The sequence below is a fragment of the Natator depressus genome, chromosome 7 (assembly GCF_965152275.1).
Source record: "Natator depressus isolate rNatDep1 chromosome 7, rNatDep2.hap1, whole genome shotgun sequence".
Lineage (NCBI taxonomy): Eukaryota > Metazoa > Chordata > Testudines > Cheloniidae > Natator > Natator depressus.
The window spans coordinates 28,228,884-28,252,935 of NC_134240.1; the positions used below are offsets into that span (position 1 = coordinate 28,228,884).

Below are 24,052 nucleotides of genomic sequence, written 5' to 3' on the forward strand. Positions count from 1 at the left end.
GGGGCGGTTCCGGGCGGGCTGGCCCCGCCTGTGGGTGGCCCCGCGGCGGGCTGGGTCTGCCTCGCTCCGAGTCGGCAAGCGGCGCGGCTAGTCCCTCACTCTGCTCCCAGCCCAGGCCTGACCCGCCGCGCCCTGCCGCTGCTCCATGGAGGCTTATCACAAGCCCGACCAACAGGCGCTGCAGGCCCTGAAGGACGCGGCCAGCCGGCTGCGCATCAGCTCCATCCGGGCCACCACCGCCGCCGGCTCCGGGTGAGTCCGGAACTGGGGCCTGGCTGCCGCCCCACGCATCCCCGCGCACCCTGCTCCTCCCGCCCCTACACGCTGCCCCGTCCCGACCCCCTGCCGTGCCCCGACCCCCAGCTCTGCTCCCTCGTGCAGCTTGGCGCCCCCCCTCGCTGCCCCCTCGTGCAAACTGCCCCCTTACCAACCCTTCCGCTCCGCGACCTCGTGCAAACTGCCCCCTTACCAATCCTTCAGCTCCGCGACCTCGTGCAAACTGCCCCCTTACCAACCCTCAGCTCTGCGACCTCGTGCAAACTGCCCCCTTACCAACCCTTCCGCTCTGCGACCTCGTGCAAACTGCCCCCTTACCAATCCTTCAGCTCTGCGACCTCGTGCAAACTGCCACCCTGCCGACCCCTTCGTGCAGACTGCCCCTCTGCAGTCCCCCTATCTCTGCCCCCTCGTGCAGACTGCTCCCTACTCAGCCTCTATCACTGCCCCCAGTCTCAGGCCTTGTGTGTAATTCTTCTCTGGCCCCCTCCTTCTGCCCCTTGCATCAGTCATCCTAGCACCTCGCTTCTCTCTTCCTCTGTTCTCCCACTTTCCCAATCTGCAGGTCACCTGGCCAGTGAAATGAAGCAGGCCAGATTCTGCCCTCTAGTATATCTGTACACTGGCCATTACAGTTTCTGGATTTGAGTTCAGTACGGTCTCACTGGAGTAGCTGAAAGCAGAATTTGCCCCTTGATTTGCCACTTGACTGAATTACAAAATCTGCAGCAGATGGCTGCTGAGCCATGTGTAAGCCATGAGCCATGTTTGCAGTGCTGCATGCTATTTCTGAGAGCAGCATGCTCCTGTCCTGGGAGCAAATACACAATATGGGGTGGGCAGAACTGAGAGAATTTTCATCATCAGGAGATCTGGAGTTTTGAAGCAGTTGTATTTCCCAAGCTTGCCATGAGCAAAGCTTGTTATATTAGAATCACTGTGAGTTTTAAGTGAACTCGTTGGTTCAGCTCAGTGAAGCCCTTTCTGTAGGTGCAAAATGTAGCATTTGAGAATTTATATGGAACCATTTTTAGCACATATCAAAAGACCCAGTGCAAAACCTAATTCACGTTAGTTCTTCCGCTTGTATTAAGTTCTGTAGTATGTATGTGTGGGTGGGGATATATGTTTACATGGTGTTTAATTTGTGCCAGGGCTGAACCCTGGCAATCTCAGCTTGGCGATTCATAGCCCTGGCACCTCTGGGCTTACTGCATCAGTTATGAATGTAAATAAATTGCTTGAACCCCCGGACCTCCTTCATTACAAATTAAGCACTGTGTTTACATGTGGATTAGAGGTTCATGCAGGGTTGTGGATGTGCAGTTTTGGGTGGAAGGTTGTACGGTATTGGGGTGTATGCAAAGGTTTAGAGGCAAACTGTGGGGGGAATGGATGTTGATGGAAGATGGGTATATAGGGAGTGCATGTGTGTGATGAAGATAGCGATAAAAAACCTTTCATGTTGGGGATGTTGCTTCAAAAACTTGCCAGTTTATTGATCACCCAGGTAGATAACTTAAATATCAGGGATGTATGTTCCCTTGCTTCTGAATGTGCTACTTGTATCGCTATGGGTATATGTTCATGGGGTGTGAGTGGATGTAGTGGGTCCGGGAAGGGGTGGGGCGGTATTTCTGTTTGTTTTGAGGGAGGGAGTGATTTACACTTTGTCTCTATGGAGTGCTGCCTCTTTTAGTCATGGATTCAGCTTTGATGATGCAAGATTGGACAGGATTCACATTGAGAAAGCGTGCACTTAACATTTTGACAGTTTAATTATGACCCTTTCGGGGAAATCTAATTGTTAACAAAGTGTGTATAGGTTCACTGTACTAGTAAATATACTATGACTGGAAAGAAATACCAGGAATGTTAAGTTAATGCAGAACTAAAAACCAAAGAATTTATGCCTAGGGCCAAATCTTTTCTTTTTCATTTTGTGCCTGTCTGTTGGAACTAATTCTCCACAGAATTTCAAGTTAGCCCAAATGGGATTATCTGCAAAATGCCTGCAGTCTCAAATGGGCAGTTAATTTAGGCCTCTGGACAGGATTTAGTTCAGGCTCTGAAGTTTGCCGGTTCCAGATTTGGCCTTGCTTTGATCCTGCTGTATGTATGGAAAAAATACTATCCATATTTATTTATATAAAATTAAAGCCGGAGTTTTTGCCAGTCATCACACGTAAGCTTTTCATTGGGAAACGCTGCCTTTTTGTATTCCATCTTTTTGCTATTTAAATTTTGTTTACTCTTTTTTGAAATGTGGCTGCAAATGCATCTTTTCAAAAAGAAGAATTGGACAAATAATCACTGCATACTAAGGCCTTAATGGGAAAGGCAACTCTACTACAAAATATTTTAAAGTTGTCTCTCAATTTGCAAACATCTTTCACTGTATTTCTGACATAAGCAATTTTTTACCTTTTGTTTCTGAGAGAGTTGTATTAAAAATTGAAAGTCTAGGGTTGCTTTCTGTCACTCCATATTCACACCGAGAAGATACTTTTTGGCTTTTTCCTTTTAGCTGCCAAGTCAGTGGAAGTTGAGGACACAAGCTTTCTCTCACCAACAGAAGTTGGTCCAATAAAAGATACTACCTCACCCACCTTGTCTCTCTAATATCCTAGGACCCACAAGGCCACAACAACACTGCATACAAATACTTTTGATTACATTCTTATTGCAAAGAAAGACTGTATGTCTGAGTCACATTTTACATTTAACTCTTTTAAGGATGTTAATATTTGGTTTTAAAAGATGATTTGTGAGCAATAGGATTAAGAAAAAATACAGGAAATGCTTGAAATTAAAGCAGTTAAGAACAAAAGAGAACTTGTGGACTTCCTTGAAGGAAGTGACTTTGTGAACTATGACCTGTGTTGCAAGCAATGTTGTGAGGTGGTAGCTATATTAACTAGTTACTGCAGTGTTTTCTCATATAAAACTCTCATTGAAGACAATGGGAGCTTTGTCTGAATGAGGACTAAAGGATCTGGAAACCTGATCCTGCACGATGATTGTATGTGAAATTTAGAGATGCTAAGGCTGTTCCAGTGAAAAAATGAAGTTTATGGGCAAAGAGGGGTTTTGTTTTAATTCTCCTGTTAATCCACTGCAATTATATTTGGGAATCAAAATAGATTAATAAATATAAAATCAGTATTTCAGTTAACAAAACTACAAAATTTAGGTAATTCAGAATTAAGATTGTTGCTTCTGTTCATCACCCAAGAGTGTCCATAGTTACAGATGTCTGGGATTATGTGTTTCTATTCCTTGTTTTAGTAAATCGTCTTGCACAACTGTGTTGATGGCAGTCTTGTTGCTTCACAGTGATAAGAGTGCAATGCTTGCAAATGAATCCTGCCAGCTTCCTTAAAATTGAGTCTCGTTAATATGGGACTCTAAGCCAATCACACACAATGATGAAGGTGACTCTCTTTTTTATTATTAATTTATTTATTATTTTCTTTAGGTCAGGTGAGCTTCTACATGAATTTTTTTTTTTCCAGCTGGTGCATTTGGCTTAGCTAATTGTGAAGGCCGAGCTGCCATATTTGGCGCTGCATCTTCGTTGGTTTTGCACAGAGAAGAAGATGGTCCTTTTTTTAATGCCAGCAGTTGATTGGCCAAAGCTTATAGAATCTTAACTGTTAGGAGTTACGGTGTTTGAGGAAAAAACTAAAGGGTGAACTTGTGCAGTTCTTGAAACAATGGTTTCCTTGTAAGATTTGATAAGACTCTCTTAAAAGTGGAAGCTGCAGGAATTTCTTTAGAAGCTGTTAAGTTTCACAACTTGGGATATGAACAGATCTTGCTACATTAGAATTATCCTTTTTTAGTTTTGGCATTCATTCTTTTTTGGCATTATTGTTCTTTTTAATTAAGCCCTTTTTAGCTGAAGTGTGTAGCAATTTACATACATATCAAGACTGAAAACCTGGTCCCATCAACAGAGCCAGGATTTCACCCCAAAAGCCCAAAATACAGAACCTAATTCCTCTTAATCTCTTGTTTAATGGAAACAGGTTCCAAAGTGTGGTGGCCCTTCTATAAAAGCCAGGTGGCAATGAAGTTTACAAACCACACCGTCTTTTTAAAATTCAAAATTGGATGTCCATTCTGAATGGAATCTGGAAGTGTATTCTGATGAATAAAGTAAAGATATTATTTGCCATATTTTTCTCTTAATAGTAATTTAAATAACTTCTTTTCTAAAGACTCAGACCTAATAAACAGTGCCTTGAGTTTTAATGTAATTTAGCACCGGTGGAGCTCTCTGTATTCTAATAAAATTAAAAATGACTACAATAATAGACCATCATATTTCATCTGATTAAACAAAATTCTGTACACTGGTTTGAGACTGTACATCGGATACTGGAAATCAATCTCATCTTGGATTATTTTCTATCATTAAAAAAGCATTTAATTAACCAGTAGTTCTACAAGCATATTTTTGGAGTTGACTTCTTATATTTTTATACATTTTTTTTATTTTTTTTTCACATGCTCACCATTCTAGGTTGCTTAAAACCTTTTTTCCCAAGACCAAGAGTTCATAGAAATATGGTTAAGTATAAAGTTAATACAATTAAAAGAATGAAAACTTTAAACGAGCATGTAAGGTTTAGTGATTAACTCATATGTATAAATATTTACTAATATATGTTTGAATCATGGTTTAAACCTAATTATTTTGGTTCCCTGTGTGTGAGTACTTACTTAAGGGATGGACACTAATCTTTACTCTGCATTTTGCTAGTGTGTTTGCATGTGTCTAACTTACTTCAGATTGAAATAAGAGAGTATTACAGGGGTGGGAGAGAAGTCTCGCTACCAAAAGTGTATTCTGATGTAAGTTCTACTGTAAACTGTCTTATGAATCCTAACATGCATGGGAAATGTAGAAATGGAAAATAAAAGTTTTGCTGTGTGACATTCTTGACTAAACTGTTCTTGCTTTACAAATAGGGCTTCAGGTTTTAAATTAATATCATTAAAAACTTAATGGTAAATATCTGTAGACAAGAAAACCACTCTATAATTTGAACACTGGAGTTTCCTTCCAAGCCCAGTGTTGATGTCTACAGCCTAAATTAAATCATCACATTGTGAGTGCTGAGATCAAGAATAGTCCTGTTTCATATCAATAAATGCCTGAAAATTGCTACTTTTTGGGATCTTTACTAGACCCCAAATACCTGCTAGGTGGTTGGCAAATAAATGGTGAAAACCAGAGGCCCTGTTAACAGGTGGCTAAAAATGCCTTCTATTAGGAATGCATTTAATGTTAAGACTGTTTTTTCATGTGTATCTTCAGAGACGTTTATAAATCACAGCCAGGTATACAATTTTTTGTGTTCGTTTGTTGGGGAGTGGTACCATAGACTGACTATACAAGGGTGGATAGTAATTTCAGATGGTAATTATTTAAGTTATGGTAGTGAACACAAGTAACAGTGTAAGAGTACCTTTCTGTGACATTTGAAACACTACAGCCCAAGAGTTTGCCATCCAGAGCTGGAAACAACATTTTTCATGTTTACCCATTTCTGGTTGATATGCTGTGGCATGATTAACTTCTGAAATTGGAGTGCACACTTCTCTGAGCTTCTGTAGTAAATTATGGTTGAAGTATTCCTTTGTGCTCTCTTTGAAGTCTATGGCAAAAGTGCTCCTGACATTAATGGAAGCAAGATTGCCCCCAAAATGTATCAACTACTGAAATGTATTCACTGGCTCAATATTTCAGACTGTAAATATAGAAAATACTCATCCAAACAAATCCATCATTTTTCAGTTGTAGAACTGATCATGTTTTTAAAATTACTGCAAATAAACTGATTATCATTAAATTATCCTTCCAATTTTCACTACCTAAAAATGTGTTTTATTGACATGAAAATAAAATGGAGGAATGTGTCTATTATTTAATACTGTCTTATAAGACACATTCTCTCAAAGTCCCTTTATGTTAGCTGCTCTTATGATATAAGATAGAATGTAATTGGGATTTATGTAGTACAGTTCTAAATGTCCCAGAGCTCTTTGCAAAAATAAAACACGCAGCATTTTGAGGGTGAAATTCTCCCCTGTGCAAAGGGTCTGCACAAGACACTATACCACACTTAACTCGGCTCACTTAATGTGAGTTCTAAGTGGCATGGAGACCTCTGCTCATGCCCTCTGTTTCAGGATGAATTTCACTCTTACTGATAAATTTCAAGCACCGTATTGCATATTCTCTCTTACACCTTAGAATTGCTGATTGTGATGACATTCCTTGGTTTCAGGAATGGAGTGCACAAACAGATAAGCCAGTGCCTTATCACTAAGACCTGCATTTTAACATCCACTTTGGTTTAGATAACAAGACATCGGATGCTCTCAAAGTATAGCTAATCAGCAGTAGGATAACAGCAAATGGTAGGGGTTATCAAAAACACTTAGTTGTGTATTTTAATGATAAGGGTTAGAGTACTGGCACGGTGGTACTCTAATGATATGAAAGCAAGTTGACAGTAGGCAGCAGCAATAATCTTGTATTGGCTTTGTCTTGTAGCCACCCGACATCATGTTGCAGTGCAGCAGAGATCATGTCTGTGCTCTTTTTTCATACCATGAGGTACAAAGCGAAAGATCCCCGAAACCCCAGCAATGACCGGTTTGTACTCTCAAAGGTAAGAATCAGAACTAGCTGTGCTATACCTTCTCATTCTAATTCATAGATTTAGTTGTTTGTTAAATAAACATACCTGTTTTCTTGACTACTATTCACTGTCATACTTTAGGGTCCTTATCAGTACACAGCTCTAGTAATGACAATACAAATCTTTTCAAAAGACTTTTAAGATTATTATATGCAACAAAGAGGAAAATGCCAAATAAAATCTTGCTGAACATGGGAAAGGGTAAACGTAGTGCCTGAAAGGAATCGCCAGATTTCTAAGCATTGGTGTGTTGGTGTAACATACAACCTATTTAAGCAGTTAAGTTGTTTAATTACAAATTATATATTCTTTCCCGGTACTGCCCGTGAAATATATCCAGAAGCAAAGTCATCTTAAGGCAAAGGTTATTTTTTAATGTTCCAAGAAATTATGCCATTATGTATATTTTTAACCCATAAGTTATGGTTAAGCTTTCTGTGACATCTCTTCTCTCTGTGGCCATGCGGCCTTTACTGTGATCCTTTCAGAGCTCTGATGTTAAGCTTTGTCAGTTTAGTAATTTGTCGGGAGCCTTACAAGGAGCATGGTAGGCAGTAGCGTTGGTAGTTCAGTGGGTGACATTCTTCCCCTATGCACTAGTAAGGTACTAAAGAGAACAGTGCTCCTGAAGGTGTATTCAGCTAAGACATAAAACAAATGTCCTGACTGCTTGAGGTCATCAAAGTTTCCATGGCACTTTTAGCCAGAGTTGGATGATAGCTTGGAATTCTGGCTAAATTTCAGCTCAGGTAATTACATCCTTGTTATTTAGTGTCTATCTGATGTCCTCTATTTTCTATTCTGAACTGTTCTGTAGTGTTTAATTCTGTTAAACCGCTGGCATATTGCTAGCGTCTTCAGTGGCAGATGCAGTGATCCCTGAGTATATATTTAAGTTTACAAAGCTCTTTGGAAGACTTTATGATGAGTGGCATTTCAAATGTCAGGTGTTGTTAAGTAAAAGTGGCAAAAGTAGTTGTGTAGTTCTGTACCAGATGTTGTTTGAAACTAGGGAGCATCCCAGCAGGCTGCAGAATGGGCTGCAAATAGGAAATCTTGAGTTTTCGTATGACCAGGCTGAAGTTTGGGACATTACAAAGGTAGTCACCCCCTACAGAGGAAATGTCTATAGCAATTTCTCTAGCCATCTCTGTATATCCTTTGCGTAAAACAGAAACAGTGCTGTCTCTCAGCTTCCTTGATGCCTATATGAATCCTGGATGAGGATAAGGTAGCTAAAGAAACCAGACAAATTTTGAGATGCTGCTGATAGAAAAAGGGAATCACTTCAAAGTAATTGATTCTGCTTAGATACCCCCACCCCTGCAATGTTGAAGGCTCCTGCCCTTGAATTGCTAAACTGCTCCACAGCTTTGGGTTCCTTTTGGATTCCTAGAGCTATTGGGTGCCAAAGTAGCTACGGTTATAAAAAAATGACCACTTCATCTGCAGTTGACCCGAAGATTATACCCATTCATATCAGATTCAAACCTGACCACAGTGACCTGTGAATTCAAGACCTCTAATCTTGATTGTTATCACTGTATCTAATCTTAAATCCATACACCCTCAAAAAGATCCAGGTGGAACAAAACTCAACATCCCATCTATTCAGAAACACTGGTCGCCATGGGTATATCACCCAGTACTTCATTCTTTGCACTGGCTCCTCATCGAATACAGAGTCCATGTTAAGGTGTCTGTCTTGATACTTGAAGTCTTCCATGAGATTAGATGTACCTACCTGAGAGAGAACCTATCCCTACTCAAGTATGACCTCCTATAAGAGTTTTAAAATAGGTATGAAGGAAGTCACATTCAGTCTGTCTTGGCTAGAAGTCTAATTATTGTAGTGCAGGCCTGGACCATGGCGAGAGTAAAAGCAAGAATCTGTGGAAATCCCAGGTCTCTGAAAGGAACTCAAAGGGCTTAGAGGCAATATGAAGCAGTGATTTGTTTGCAAGCATTTTAGAACTTGGTCCCTCGCATTAAAAAGAAACTTTTGGTGGACATAAAGGGTCCACAGAGCTAAATTTATCTTATTTACACATTTTTATTTTGTTTTGGTATCGAGATACTGTGGAAAGTTGCTCTTTGTTTAGAATTTGTTTTTCTTTCTAGGGCCATGCGGCACCAATTCTCTATGCTGCCTGGGCTGAGGCAGGCTTCCTACCAGAAGCAGAATTATTAAACTTGCGGAAAATTGATTCCATTTTGGAAGGACACCCTGTACCAGTAAGTATTTGAGGAATAAGCTTAATAATTTAAAATTGGAGCTTCATGTGAATCAGGAAGTATGTGCATTTTATGCAACAAGTTCTGTTTGCTAACTACTGCACAGTAAAGACAAAGATTTTTTTTTTTTTTTTTAAAAAGATGGTAGCACCTGTGGTTAGCAAAATAGAGAACTGGATGTCCCAATAGAAGTGGATGCCCAAGAATATGAATCTTAACATTTTAGTAAAGTTATAAACACCAACAATGTCCCCATGCAAACCACTTTTATGGATGGTTCATCTTCTTTCCCTGTGGGGAAACTCTGATGTAGCATCTCCTGGTTTCGAAGGAAGCTTATCGATTGCCTCAGTGGCTTTTCACCCCCACTCCTGATGGAGCCTCTGCTCCAGAGCCATTAGCTCTTTGCTGTCACTAACGCTACCCCAGGGAGAAGAGTAAGAGAAGGTTTCTTCAAGCAAGGCACCTCAGATTATTTGTTGGAAGCTAATGCTGTTCTTTTCAGTGTCAACTCCTGATCTACCACTTCCACCCTCTCTCTGATGGGATCAATTTATAGCTGCAGGGCAGTTAGCCAGTGGCACTGTGGCTGCTAAGCCAGCTGTACTGCCAGTGGAGAAGGGGGACAGGGCAGCATGCTTAGGGACTTTGACTCCATTCAAGTGTGCCGAAATCTACAAGCTTGATTTAGAATGGATCTTGGCCTGGGCCCATCTCTTTAATCTCTTCTTAGTGCCAGATTGGAATCCTGTCCTGCTGCTGTGAGAGTCTACTGGAGTGGGAATGGGCTTTCTCATCAAGACAGGATTTAGTCCTGTGAATTTAGTCTCTGAAGTTCTTAACTGCAAAGTAACTTGCTTTTTTATTTTCAGAAACAACCGTTCACTGATGTAGCTACTGGATCCCTTGGTCAGGGACTTGGTGCTGCCTGCGGTATGGCCTATACTGGCAAATACTTTGATAAAGCCAGGTAATCCTTTTCAGTGTTTAGTGTTTGTAGCTGTGTCGGGGAGGAAAAAAAATGCTGAGAAAACCGATTGTATTCTTACTCTGATCAAAAATGATTTATTCCATTATTTTCCACTCCTTTCCCCAACTCCAAATTCAGTTTTGAAATTAAAGGTGGCCAATTGAGAGGCCTAGCTAATAAAATTGCACAGATCCAAAGACTGGCAAAAATTGATGTATGCTGTTCCTGTGTAACCAGACAACGTTACAAGGGTGATGTTACTATTCCTGAAGAGGGAAGGTGGCATGCTATGTGGAGTAGCAACAAGCCTTCAGCATATGGAGAACCGCTGTTCTTTCAAAGCGGTTATGCCCACAGGGAAGAACCTCGCTGAATATAGTTGTTACAGGGTAAAGATAGGTGGTGAAGAAAATATGAAGCACAAGGACCTGGTTGTACACCTATTAAAATCAATGGGAGCACTGCTGGGCTGTAAATAGGGGTCCAAAATGTCAACTGAAATCCGTACAACTCCAGTGGAACAGGAATGACCATTTCTGCCATTTGTCGGGGTGGAGGACAAGGAAAGTAGATGTCAAAAGACACATGGTTTGAGGAAGAAAGCAATCTAATACGGTTGATGTATATTATACGACAGTTTTAGCACGTTCAAATGCAGCTTGCTAAGTTAATATAGTAGTAAACCCTACACTTCATTAGCTTAAAATCATTTCTGTGAAAGATAATTTTCTGATTTTAATACAGTTGAGCAGGTGGTAGTTGTAGGAATAATTTACCCTGTGATTACTGGCAGCAAATAGTGGTACTACATGTAGTGTTGGAAAGCAGCCAATACGTGTGGAATTGTAATTTGTCTGAGTGAATTATCAAGTTTAGGCCAGCATCTTACGAAGTGTGCTTTAGTAGATGACCGTTACTATGATGATATGGAATAGTTTAGTAGCTCTTCTAATACTTAATTTTAATAGCCTTTTGCTCAATTTTGTTTTAAAATTATATATTTGAAGGTAAATATATTGCTGTTGTGATAGTCAACAGGCAGTATTTGTTTTACATGGAGTCCTGTGTGGCCATCCAAAAAAGGAATGGTGACAAAAGATAAAGCATAAAGGGCTGAATCCAGCAGTCCATGCTCAGGTAATACTCCTGTCACTGTGAGTTTTGCCTAAGAATGAGTTCAGTGTATGTGGAAATAGTCTGCAAAACTATATAGTTCTTTTATATTTGCTATGGATGATCATGCATATTCTTACTATATAGTTTAGCCCAGTCTGACTTACGGTTTCTCTGAAATGAAAATGTAGGTGTTTTTTCTAAGGCGTATACTAAATGGAACTGCTGAAATGAGGAAATAAAATGAGGAAGCAAAAAGCAATCCTCAGATAGTTTCCTGCATTGTCAATGATCTTGCCTAGTCACAGTGACAGTGTTTAACAGGCATGTTCACTCCAGCTTTAATTATAATAAGATTCATTGTTACAACTCCTTTCCCAAGGTTACATGTATCTTAGCTTGCAACTGCATTCTATCACCATTATAATTGCCATTAATGGAGCATTTCCTCCCTATCAATATATCACACAATAGACTTGGATCTGGAGGCAAGGGATGTAAGAATACAATACATTTCACATTATATTTACCATTTTTAATAGTTTTTTTTATTATTATTTGTGCTCAACAGCATTCTTATACAGGGACACACATTACCAAGTATTTTGTAAACTTACCTGTGAGGGTTGCACATTTAGAACTGGAGTGGTATTTGGACTAAAATAGTGGAAGATCTTGTGAATTATTAAAGAGATTTTGAATTTGATTTTAGATAACTAGTGGCATAATACAAAATAGTATTTGGGCACAATCTTACTCCCATTGAAATCAATAGGAAAACTGTGTAAAATTTCACAAAGACCTATGCTGAGAACAAACTTTTTTTTCATGTAAACCAAAAGATTCAAAGAATCAAAATGTTGAAATATGATAAATGGTATTCTGGAAAAAAAATTAATTTACTATACATGGTTTTCTATACATATGAGAGAAACCTGTCTGTAAAAGTTTTTTCTCTGGAGTTTAATTATTCCCTATCACAATTTTTAATTTATTTTACATAGTCAAAATAACACTATATAATCACACCAGTTTCAATTATTTTGGTAATTTACTTCAAAATACTGTCAGCACATATGTCTGTACCAATACAGACACACAAAAATTCCCACAGGAGTAGAGAGTTAAAGAAACCCCTATGACAGCCCAGTTTTTTTTATCTCTGCCCCTCTCTTTTCCTCCCCCGCTCCAGAGCCCAGCCGCCCCCTGCCGCCCAGACATCCCCACCCCCAGTTCAGACACTTACATCCCCTATCCTCCTAGAGCCCAGGGATCCAGAGGGAGAAACAGCCTGATGCTGGGTCCTGGGCTTGCACAGAGTTTCCTGCATGCCACCTCCTTCCTTCAGGGGGTGCTGGGAACTGCAACAGCTGAGAACCCTCCAGTTCCCTCCTCCCCCTCTCCCCGGCTTTGTCTTCTATTTGTGAGCTGGGCTCTGCCAGAGATAGTGGCCCCTAGTGGTGTCGGGAATTCTGCACGCACATCGTTAATTTCTGCAAAATTCTGCATTGCGCAGTGGCACAGAATTCCCCCAGGAATATTTAACAGACCCAATGATCCATATATTCCAATATTCTCACTCCAACAGTTTCAGTACCAGATACTACAAACCTCAATCATTTATACAAGTGTACAACACTGTACCAATGTGGGAGTTTAAATCAGTCACAGATTGTATTAACCAGTGTGGGGAAAAAAATCTAAGGAAAAAGACCATACACTTATATAAAGAAAGACTATAATATTTTTAGTCAATTCTATTTAATGAGATTCATACTAGTTTTGTATAATCCTAATTGAATATTGTGTCCTGTTTTTTATGTAACTTGACATACTGACTAACTTTAAAAAAACCCACCCTTTTCTAGCTATCGAGTCTATTGTCTGCTTGGGGATGGGGAACTATCTGAAGGCTCCGTGTGGGAGGCAATGGCCTTTGCTGGGTTCTACAAGCTGGACAATCTGGTTGCTATACTTGACATTAACCGTCTTGGACAAAGTGACCCTACACCTCTGCAGCATCATGTTGAGATCTACCAAAAACGCTGCGAAGCCTTTGGGTATGTGGTTGGAAGAAGTTCAATTTCCTCTTTTCTTGAAACCATGTGTTGTGTCTGTTTTCCAGGTATTTTCAAATATGCATATTAAAATGCGAATTGAATTCAGATAACTGCTCAGAGCACCATGCAGGATATTCTCACTGCTTGTCAGGATCAGATCCTTGTTTCTGTATTGAAAGAACAATACAAAGCTGAACTTTTTTTTTTAATCTTTGTTTTTTTAATAAAGCTCTTTTATTCATGCAGATTTATTACAGGAGCTTATCTAGTACTTTAGTGACCTTACATTGTTTTTAAAAAATATGCAAGAATTATGTATCTGGCGATGTGTACTATATCTCTTGAGAAACAGGGGGGGCCTCAGGTGTACAGGGGGCAGGAAGAAGGGATAAAATGTCCTTTTTCTCTTATGGGCATGGAAAAACATTATTGTTAAAAAAAATGTTTTTATATTTTTACTGCTTCCTGGAAGGTCATCAGCTAGCTTAAAGATCTATAATACTTTTTACATGTGTGCACAAGTATTTACAGGACCTTATAGAAGTTACACAGGCAAATTATAGTTTGATCCATATTACACTATTTTACAATTTAAGATGTCTGTTCTTATTCTTTTTTTTTTTTTTTTTAATTTGGGGCACTTGCTCTTGTAATGAAAGGTAGCTGTTATATGGCAAGAAGTGTGGTAAAGTGGGTTAGAATAGGGACCTACGAGATGAAAGTTCTAGGTTCTGTTCCCCACCCTGCCACTGTTATGCTGTTTGACTATGGGCAATTACCTAATCTCTGTCTTATTTCACTCATCTGAAAAATGTGTGATTGTTACTGATTTCATGAGTGTTAATTAATATTTTAAAGTGCTTTGAGAGCCCCTTGTATCATAATGAAGTATTATTAATTATTACTAACTCTTGCAGAGATTCATTTGTATGAACCCTTTAGAAACAATCTGTATGTTTGCATTCCTAGCTGGCATGCTCTCATAGTGGATGGGCACAGTGTGGAGGAGCTTTGCAAAGCCTTTGGCCAGACCAAAAATCAACCAACTGCCATTATTGCAAGGACTTTAAAAGGCAAAGGAATATCAGGTAATAACATGACAATTTAATGGCACCTGTCTGTATGATTTATATGTGAGGAATGTTTCAAACAGCATTCATAAAGGTATGATCATTTAAGAGCACATAAGGTAAGTAAAGTTAACATTTGATTGGTTAGAAACAGGCCAAAGTCAGGCCCTCAGATCAGCAACCTTTTGAATTTGAGAGGATTTCTTGAAATTGAAACCCTCTCTAAAGTTTTCTCCAGTTCTGTATTGTATGCGACCAGAATTGCAAGATGGCTGAAATCTACCCAGATCTCTTGAGGATCTTTATCACTTGGGACTGAAATTTCATGAAAAGAGCTGGTGAGATTTCAGTGCTGTTGAATATGAACCTGAACTCTAGGCACAATTTGGTCTTGCACTGAACCCTGACCTTAGACTAATCTAGATAATGAAACCTCTCTTTATTCCATCTCTACATTTGGTATATGAAACTCAATTCCTCGATAACAATTTCATGAAATGTATAAACTATTGATTTTCTTTATCTGAAGTGCTTTTCAAATTTCTGAGTAAAACTTAAGTTTACAAAAAATTATTAGCTAAATCTTAGATATTTATTTAATCAACTTAAAACAGAGGATGCTGTCCCAGGCTGATCAGGTCTTTGCTTGGTGGACTAGATGGGAATTTGATACGAACTGTGGATCTGATCATGCTCCATATGGTGAAACCTGGGGCGGGAGGAGACTCCATGATGTTTTTCTGCCATTGAATTCCTCCTACATTCCTCCCTTTGGGAAGGCATCAGTGTTTGCCCCCCTGCAGAGGAAAGAGAGAGTCTGGCCTACTCGCCCGGTGGTTATTTGAGATCTGTACATAACACCAGGCTGTCTGTGCAGAAGCCTCATGCCTCTGTGGGAACTCTGGGTGCTTAGAGCATCCCCAGTACCGTAGCAGAACTTTGCCCACTAATGACTGCCCTTAAGACTCTCCTTAAAGGGGTTTCCCTCATCTGGAAGAATGCCATGGAAAATCAGCCTCAGGCAATATTACTCCATCTTTAAAATTTCCATGGGAACAATACACATCCCCCTTAGGTCAATTACCTCTCTTCCTGGCCTTCCCTGCCCGTACGCTGATCCAGAGAGAATCCTCCATTTGAGCAGGGGATGGGAGTAGCATTGCTGCAGAGTCAGCTGACCTCTTGTGGCTCAGAAGGAGTGATAGTGTGCACAAATATGACACTAAATCCATGTTAGATGTGCAGTGCTCAGTGCACCAAGACTTGATCATATACCATGCTTACTTTACATAATCTGTAATTCTCATTAAGGTGCATTACATTAGGAAGCTGTTGTAGTAGCTAAAGCCACTTGAGTCTTTACTGAATTAACTTGGAATTTACGGTGGCACCGAAGACCCTATTTTAAACACTTCATTAGCCTTGAAAAGTACTTTTCCCGCTTTGATACTGACAACTAAACATATCTAACACTTATCGGTGTATAGGAAACTAATGTTTCCTCTCATTTCTGCCCAATGCTTGTAAACGACAAAAAGAAAACTGTCCAAACTGGTTGTACTTCTCAGATGGTATTGGCTGACAGAAAGCTTTATATTGGTTCTCGCATGGCCAGAAAGGCGTGCTGGCTACATGACACTGAGCCTATAATAAAAATGCCAACTATACTCTGGAATGCACTAAGGACTTTGCCATTACTGAATTTGAATACAAATTTTAAGTGGGAGGATGTGAATTCCTCTTTCTGATCACCTAAAGGATCTGTAGAAATGGGAATGCATAATGCTCATCTTTTTGTGACCTAAGCAAGCAAGAGTAATGGAGTTTTGCCAAGGCTTATGTTCTTCTCCCAGTACTGTTAGGCACACAAGGTTAAAACTGTATGAAACTATTTAATTCATATTGTAAAGTTATAGGTCTGTCTTAGATTGAATAGGTACCTAAACGATGGGACATTCATGTAGTTTTTGAGGCGTGAATGCTGTTTGACATACTTAACTGGTATTTGCTGACACTGTAGGTATGTTTACACTGCAGTCAGAGGTGCGTTTGCAGCATAGATTGGCATACCTGCACTAGCTTTAATTTAGCTAGCATGGCTAAAAATATCAGTGAAACCATGGCGGCATGGGCTTCAGCGTGGGATGTTGAAGCCTGCCGGGGACCCTGGGTGCGTGTTTACCTTCCTAGCCTGTACTAAAGACTGTGCGCTGTGTCTTCACTGCTATTTTTATCCATGCTAGATTGCAGCTAGTGCACGTATGCCAAGCCGAGCTGCAGTCACATCTCCGATTGCAGTGAAGACATGCCCTTCATATGAAATTCGTGTATGTGTTTGGTAATTAAGTTCTGTTACTATTATGGGGTCATGTCTTATAGGTGCTCAGTGCACAATTCCAGGTGGAACCACTGGGAGTTCCATGCATGGAATGGCTGCTCCTCCAGGCCCATAGATGTAGAATACCAAGGATTTGATCTTTTCTATTCTGTTATGCGTTAATGTTTTTTTATTTGCTTGATGCGAATGGATGATGTAGTTACTGTTCACGATGGGCATAATAGTGAAGTCCTTCAGTTAGAGCAACCATTGATTTCAGCACTTTCACCTTGATAAGGACTGTGAGACTACGGGCTTTAATTCCTTATATTACGTATTCCATTTTATTATATATTTTAAATGCAGGTATTGAAGATAAGGAAAACTGGCATGGTAAGCCCCTTCCAAAAAACATGGCTGAACAAGTCATTCAGGAAATTGATGGCAAAATCCAGAGCAAGAAAAAGCTTTCCCCAGCCCTCCCAGAAGAGGATGCACCAGTCATAAATATTAGAAACATTAAGATGTCATCTGCACCAGATTACAAACTAGGAGAAAAGGTACCACACTGTCTACTACCATGTACCTGTTTTAGGGATGAGAGGGAGGTAAAAAATGCTGTCCAGGAAAGTGCTTCCTTGTACTTTCTATTCTGTTGGGTGAATTATTTACCAAATGAATGGCAGTGAATTCTGGGTCTTACACTAGACCCTGTATAAATAAAAACAGTTCTCTTTTTGTGCGGTGTCCTTCACCTGTCTACCATAGGTGTTCCCCATTCATTTCCTTTTTAACTCTGCTCCTCTTCCATGTGACCTGCCTGATGCTGGGGGATAGTGTGTTTAAATGGGCAGGGTTTTTATGAAGAAAGGGCTAAATCATGTTCCCCTTATTTAGATGACGAGATTGTCCTCTCATGTACACCTGTGGAGTTACATGATGGGGCGAATGGGAGAAGAATTGAAACCATTGACTTAAAAGAGACTAGCTGCGTGAATATGATAAGGGTTTGACTCCAAATTTCCAACATGGTAGTTGGGAGGAATTCACTGATTGCCTCAAACCCTTTAATATTGGTGTGAGTTTAAGTTGTTAGTTGTCCACACTAGTTAGTTGCCATGTATCCTGCACTCAAGTCGAAGCTTAAAGGGCAGAGAACTGTGGGTGAGTCACCTATAGCAGCTGTTCCACACACTGAGGTTCTCAAACATCATTGAAGTCACTTCTGTGGCTGAATATAAGTGTTCAGTTTCCATAGAGTTGTTAATATTTTCATCTTCTTGTTGAAGTGCTCCGCCAAAAATAAATCAGAGTGAAGAACAAAGTTGTTTGTTGAATGGTTATACCATACGGAATTTTGTTCTACGTATTTTTTTTTTTAAATGTCTGAACAGGCATACAGTTTTGACTGTGCAGATAGTAGATTATAGACATCATATCTGGATTTAAAGAAAAGCAAGTATATGTGTGTTCTATTCAGACTAAATAGACCTGACACTGTATTGTATTGCATTTTCCCTATCGTTTTCTCTTCTGACTTCTGTTTTGGGTTTATTACATTTCTTGTATGTGTCTTGATAGTTTACATTTAAAATCTTGATAGAGTTTACACTTTAATAAAATATTTTAACATACCTCAAACAAACAAACAAATCCCATTCACAACCTAGTAACAGTACTGTTTTATTTTCCTCTTCAAAGATGGCTACCCGCAAAGCTTATGGCCTCGCACTTGCAAAATTGGGCCATGCCAGTGACCGAGTAATTGCTTTAGATGGAGACACAAAGAATTCCACCTTCTCTGACCTGTTTAGGAAAGAACATCCCAGCCGCTTCATTGAATGCTATATTGCTGAACAGAACATGGTAATTATTTCCTTTGCTCTATGAAATACTGTGTACCCTGCAGCAGAAGATGAGACTTTAGATAATTTTGTCCTGGTGATAAATGTTTTAGCATTTGATTTTAGGTGTTTATCCAGTCATTGTAATTTGATTTGCCCTCTGCTTAGGAAAAAACTACATGGAAGGAATAACAACACAATGGAAATGCATCTTTAACAGACGACTTAAAAAAAAATCGCAATATTTGGCTTCTTAGCAGAACTTGCAAAGAGGCAAACGGAGTGTATGTAACAACATATCCCACAACATGATCTGTGGAGAGTCAGTTCAAGAGACTTGTTAACTCTCTCTTCTGACTGGAAATATAGAATGGCACAGCTTGACAATTTGTAACACAAGAGTGGGTGTAAAAAATTGAGGACAGAGGGAGAAAATTAGGCAATATTGTCCTTATGGTTTTTATAATGACAGGGTTAAAAAATCTATTATGTCATAGAATAATACAATGTTCTTTCAGCCAAATTCTGTCTGACACTTGTGCAACCTCATTGAAGCAAATGAAACTGCCTGGGTGTAAGTGAGAGCAGAATTTGGCCATTGGTTTTTAATAACTTGTAGCCTAAGGACCACAGGATCTCCTCTCGCATGTTTCGTTTCAGTATACTTCCAGTGACTTCCGTGAAGTTACTCCTAATTTACATTCACGTCAGTGAGAGAAAATCAGCCCCAAGAGCAGAGTAATATCTCTGTGATAATGAAATAAAAGGTACTGTGTAAATGTATCAAGGGATTCTAATGATAACCTGACATAGGGCTATGTTCTGCTCTCATCTACATTGGTGAAGCACCTTTGTGGTAGACATCAGTCCGAAGCAAAGGTGGAGAAACCCATCCATAGCTGTTTACATCATCACTCTCTGCAAATTGGAGGTAGTAAAATCTCCAGATTGAAAATGCACAGCCTTCATTTACAGAAAAAGAAAAGATAAGAGGAAGTCAAGTCTGAGAATCCTCAAAATGGCTGACTGGAAATAGGTGAAGAAAAGATGTTGATGCTATACAAACAATCAATTACAATTAAATAAATAGAATGGACACAACTGGGGTTTCCACAGCAGAAGGATTGGGTGGGAGAAATTGCCTTTGCTTTCCTTAGGTGAAGATCCAATTAATAGGGACAAGATTTGAAGTTAGTGAAAGAGAGAGATTTTAAGTAGGAATTTCTGGAGGTACTCGTCACAAGAGATAAAGAGGTTTCACAGTGAAAACTCCCACAGACCATCATGTACCCTTCCTTGTTAATTGACTTACCTCTTCTTGCTCCTCCCAGGTGAGCATTGCAGTTGGCTGTGCCACTCGCGACAGGACTGTTGCTTTTGCGAGTGCCTTTGCCACCTTTTTCACCAGAGCTTTTGATCAGATCCGTATGGCTGCCATTTCTGAGAGTAATATCAATCTGTGTGGCTCTCACTGTGGCGTTTCTATTGGTAAGTGCAACCTGGGGTTATTGACCAGAAATTTTCAGTGGCTTCAGTGATGACCATTCCCATCTCTGCTATTGACTAGCTGTGTGACTTTGGTAGAGTCACTTGCTCTCTCTGCCTCATTTTTCCCCATCCCTGAAATGGGAGAATAATGATACCCACTTTTGTTCAGCGCCATGAGATCTATGAAAGATACAACGTTGGTCTTAGATATTAGTCTATTTTTATTATTGTTATGGGAGATAGCACTTGCTGTTTAAACTTACCCATTTGATATAATTATTTTGACTTATCAAGTGTTTCTTACTTACTGCAGTCGTTAATAAACTTATTAACAGCTAAATTTCTTAACCTTACAGATAGCTTAGAAAACTAGGATCTATGAAGTAGGTGCACAGTTCAGGAATTTGCAGTACCCCTTCTGGTTTTTGCTTACCTCCACAACTGCTCAATTCATGTCTGTTTATTCTGGGGGATGGACTGAGCGAAAAGCATAAAGATTGCAAAATGAAAGCAGGAGCAGATTTTCATATAGTGTGTTTATTCCTAAATGTACATGAATAAGCTATGCTAACATATAAATTATACAGTATAATGGCATCCACACTATGGATTTGTACCACTTTAACTTTACCACAAGCCAGTATAAAGCAGTACAAAAACTTCCTGTAGACAAGCTGGAAGATGGAGCCTTGTCCCAGCTCAGTGGATGGTTGTGTACTATATGTCTTCATATCAAACACTTAGGGATTGTCTACGCTGGCACTTCATCGGCAAAACTTTTGTCATTCAGGGGTGTTAAAATAAATAAATAAATAAAATTCCCCACAAACGACCAAAGTTTAACTGACAAAAAGCACCGGAGTGACCAGTGCTTTGTCAGTGTGAGTGCTCTCCTGCCGACAAACAGCACCTACAATGCGTGCCTTTTAGCAACATGGCTGCAGCGGCACAGCCATGTCGCTAAAAGCCTCATAATGTAGCTATAGCTGAGTGTCTCCACACCCGCTATAGCATATAGGATTATGGCATGGGTGTATCATTAAGAGTTTTTTTCTTTACAAAGCTTGTTATGTAAAGACCAGTCCTCCCTTCTTTTCATAGTCTGTAGCTCCCACAATCTAACACTAATGTGTTTAACCAGCAGCAAAATCCAAAGGAACAAGAGCCTCTTCCCCATCAGAGAAATCAGTGTCTATCTTTAGCTTTCACTGGCTGGGGAGAATGAGACTCCAGTAATTAGCTGAACTGCCTTTGTGAGAGCAAAAAGAAAAGGAGTACTAGTGGCACCTTAGAGACTAACCAATTTATTTGAGCATAAGCTTTCGTGAGCTACAGCTCACTTCATCTGATGTGAGAGCAGTGATTTCTGATCTCTTCGTGGCCTTTGTAATTTGGACTGTTTTACTGTGGAGCTACAGTGGGGACTCCATAGTTATGGTTATAAGACCGTTTCCATTATAAGTTGGATTTTGTCCCCACTTCTAACCTTTTTGAAAAAAACTTCTTTGCACCTAAAATTTTGTATGTCTACCAACAGTCTTGCAAAGGAGAATATTTGGGAAAAATTGGTAAGAGTCCTTTTGAGATAGAAAGGCTCAAAAAGAATTGTTGTTTACATTGTTTGGAAAAAAAAATTCTTTCTATAGAAACCCCTGGCTCACACTGAGTTCAGAACCTGAACTGGCCAGTGGTGGAAATTGACTGAAGATTGGGCACACAATTGTGTGTGATCCTGGGCTTCTGTGGTTTTGAAAATTGGGCCAATAAAATAAATGAACGGTCAGAGTCAGATTTGTAAATATGTACTTTACACAACAACAACAACAACAAAATAGCTAGTCACCTGATTAGATCATAATGGTTTATGAGCCATTACAGTCTGTTATAGAAGCCAATAAGTGGACAGTATAAATGTGTATGAACAGAAATTACAATGTGTACATGAATGTTTTAAATATCTCTGCCATCTTAATGATTGTTTTTAATGTACAATATTAGTGATTATAACATGTTGGCAAATCACGTGACATTTTGTCATTCAAGCCATTTTGTGGGGAGTTCAAAACCCCAACATTCTTGGGTTTTGTTGGAGCCAGGGGGGTTGTTACATAAAAACTTGAATAATTTTCTATTCTTAGGTTTCAAAGTAACAGCCGTGTTAGTCTGTATTCGCAAAAAGAAAAGGAGTACTTGTGGCACCTTAGAGACTAACCAATTTATTTGAGCATGAGCTTTCGTGAGCTAGCTCACGAAAGCTTATGCTCAAATAAATTGGTTAGTCTCTAAGGTGCCACAAGTACTCCTTTTCTTTTTTCTATTCTTAGTTGCCCTTGTATGCCAGATTTCTGCTTTAACAGGATTTTTACTTAAATAGTAATTTTTGGGCAGAACTGTCTCTTAATACTTATCTGTAAAGCACCTTGAACATTGTTGGTGCTAAACAATAATGGATAATATTGAAGGTGGATTGTAAAAGCCTGAAATGTAAGTGGAAGTGGAACTAACACTAGAATCTTTATCTTGGGTTTTGATTCAATTGCCTGTTAGTAGTGTTGAATTTCAGGGTTTTTTGCTTTGTCCGTTAGTTGTTGTCTCTGCCTTTCTGCTTGCCACTTTCAATGGGAAGCATAACCACTGTGCAGACTTAATGATGGGAAAACTCCTATTGAAGTCCCATTCAGTGCAAGTGCTTGTATGTACATGCATGTCAGTGGGAGGTTTTTCCCATGTCATGACTGTGGGTTAAGACCCCTTGTTCACTTTTGCCCTGGTTCCGACATTATTTTTATTGAGCTTACATAGGAGCCAGGGTTTGGTACTTCTTTTTTTTGGTACTGTTTGAAAATTCCTCAGTTGTGGTTTTTTTGGGGGAGGGGGGGGGGCTTCTCTTATAAAAACACACTCTTCTTCTCCTTTCTCGTCAACTCTTTTGTAACCTCTTTTGTAACAGATAGGCTTTGCTCCTGCTTGTCCTTTGCCATTGCAGGCAGTGACATGACTGGATTCAGGAGTCTTTGCAGGGTTAGTCTGGAATAGTGCCATCTCCAGAGCCCTATTACATAAGGGCATTCTGTTGGGTTTTTGTTTTTTTGTTTTTAACTGTGGTGACTCATGGCTTACAGAACGCTTTTCTGTGTCGAGTCTTTTTATAGACCTGCAATTTATGCCATAAGATACTTGAACAGTTAAATGAATAATATCTGTACTTTTTACTGCTCTTTCATGAGACTATTTACTACAATATATGGATCCTCATTTAGTCTTTTAAACAAACATAAAAATCTGAAAATAATCATATCAAATGGGCTATTAACTGTTGATGAAGTAGAAGTGATTTTCCTTTCACATTTCCAGCAGTCTAAATCCAGAGTGACACCATTTACTTGAGCGTAACTTTTGCTTACAAAACTTCCGTGCTGAACTGTAAATCTGAAGGTGCTATGATGTCTTATAGCTCCTCCTCTTACTTCCGTACACTTCCTGTTTTAGTTGCTTCTTTCTTTCCTATTGTTTTGTTGTTGCATTTTATTTTTGTTTTTTTTCTTTATAACCCTAGTTCTTTCTTTTTAGTTTCCTTCTGTCTTCTTATTTACTATTTAGATGGTTCCAAGTTTAAAGAGAAGATGATTCTTTTCTGAAGCAGGTAGACTTGCATGTCCTCTGTGTGCCTGATATATATTATTTTGACCTTCTCTGCTGTAATGAGTCCCCAGAGCAGACAGTCATTCCATTTTGTGCCTGTTTTTTTTCTTCTTTTAGGTGAGGATGGACCTTCTCAGATGGGGCTGGAAGATCTGTGCATGTTCCGTGCTGTTCCCAATTCAACTGTCTTTTATCCTAGCGATGCTGTATCTGTTGAAAAAGCAGTAGAAATAGCTGCTAACACTAAGGTTTGTGCCATAGCATTTCTGAACTGGAAAATATGTATTTGTTTTAAATGTATTTTTAATAAGTGATGGAAAT

At 39.5% G+C, this 24,052-nt stretch overlaps 1 protein-coding gene across 1 annotated transcript in view; it reads left to right on the plus strand.

The window, feature by feature from the left end:
- TKT (transketolase) overlaps positions 1-24,052 on the plus strand; it is a 32,228-nt gene continuing 8,176 nt past the window's right edge. The window contains exons 1-10 of the mRNA XM_074957790.1: positions 1-252; positions 6,845-6,962; positions 9,114-9,227; positions 10,100-10,197; positions 13,179-13,370; positions 14,340-14,458; positions 17,124-17,317; positions 18,459-18,623; positions 19,933-20,089; positions 23,849-23,979. Coding sequence (XP_074813891.1) covers positions 146-252; positions 6,845-6,962; positions 9,114-9,227; positions 10,100-10,197; positions 13,179-13,370; positions 14,340-14,458; positions 17,124-17,317; positions 18,459-18,623; positions 19,933-20,089; positions 23,849-23,979 — 1,395 coding nt within the window. The 5' untranslated portion in view covers positions 1-145. The remainder of the gene's footprint in view (positions 253-6,844; positions 6,963-9,113; positions 9,228-10,099; positions 10,198-13,178; positions 13,371-14,339; positions 14,459-17,123; positions 17,318-18,458; positions 18,624-19,932; positions 20,090-23,848; positions 23,980-24,052) is intronic.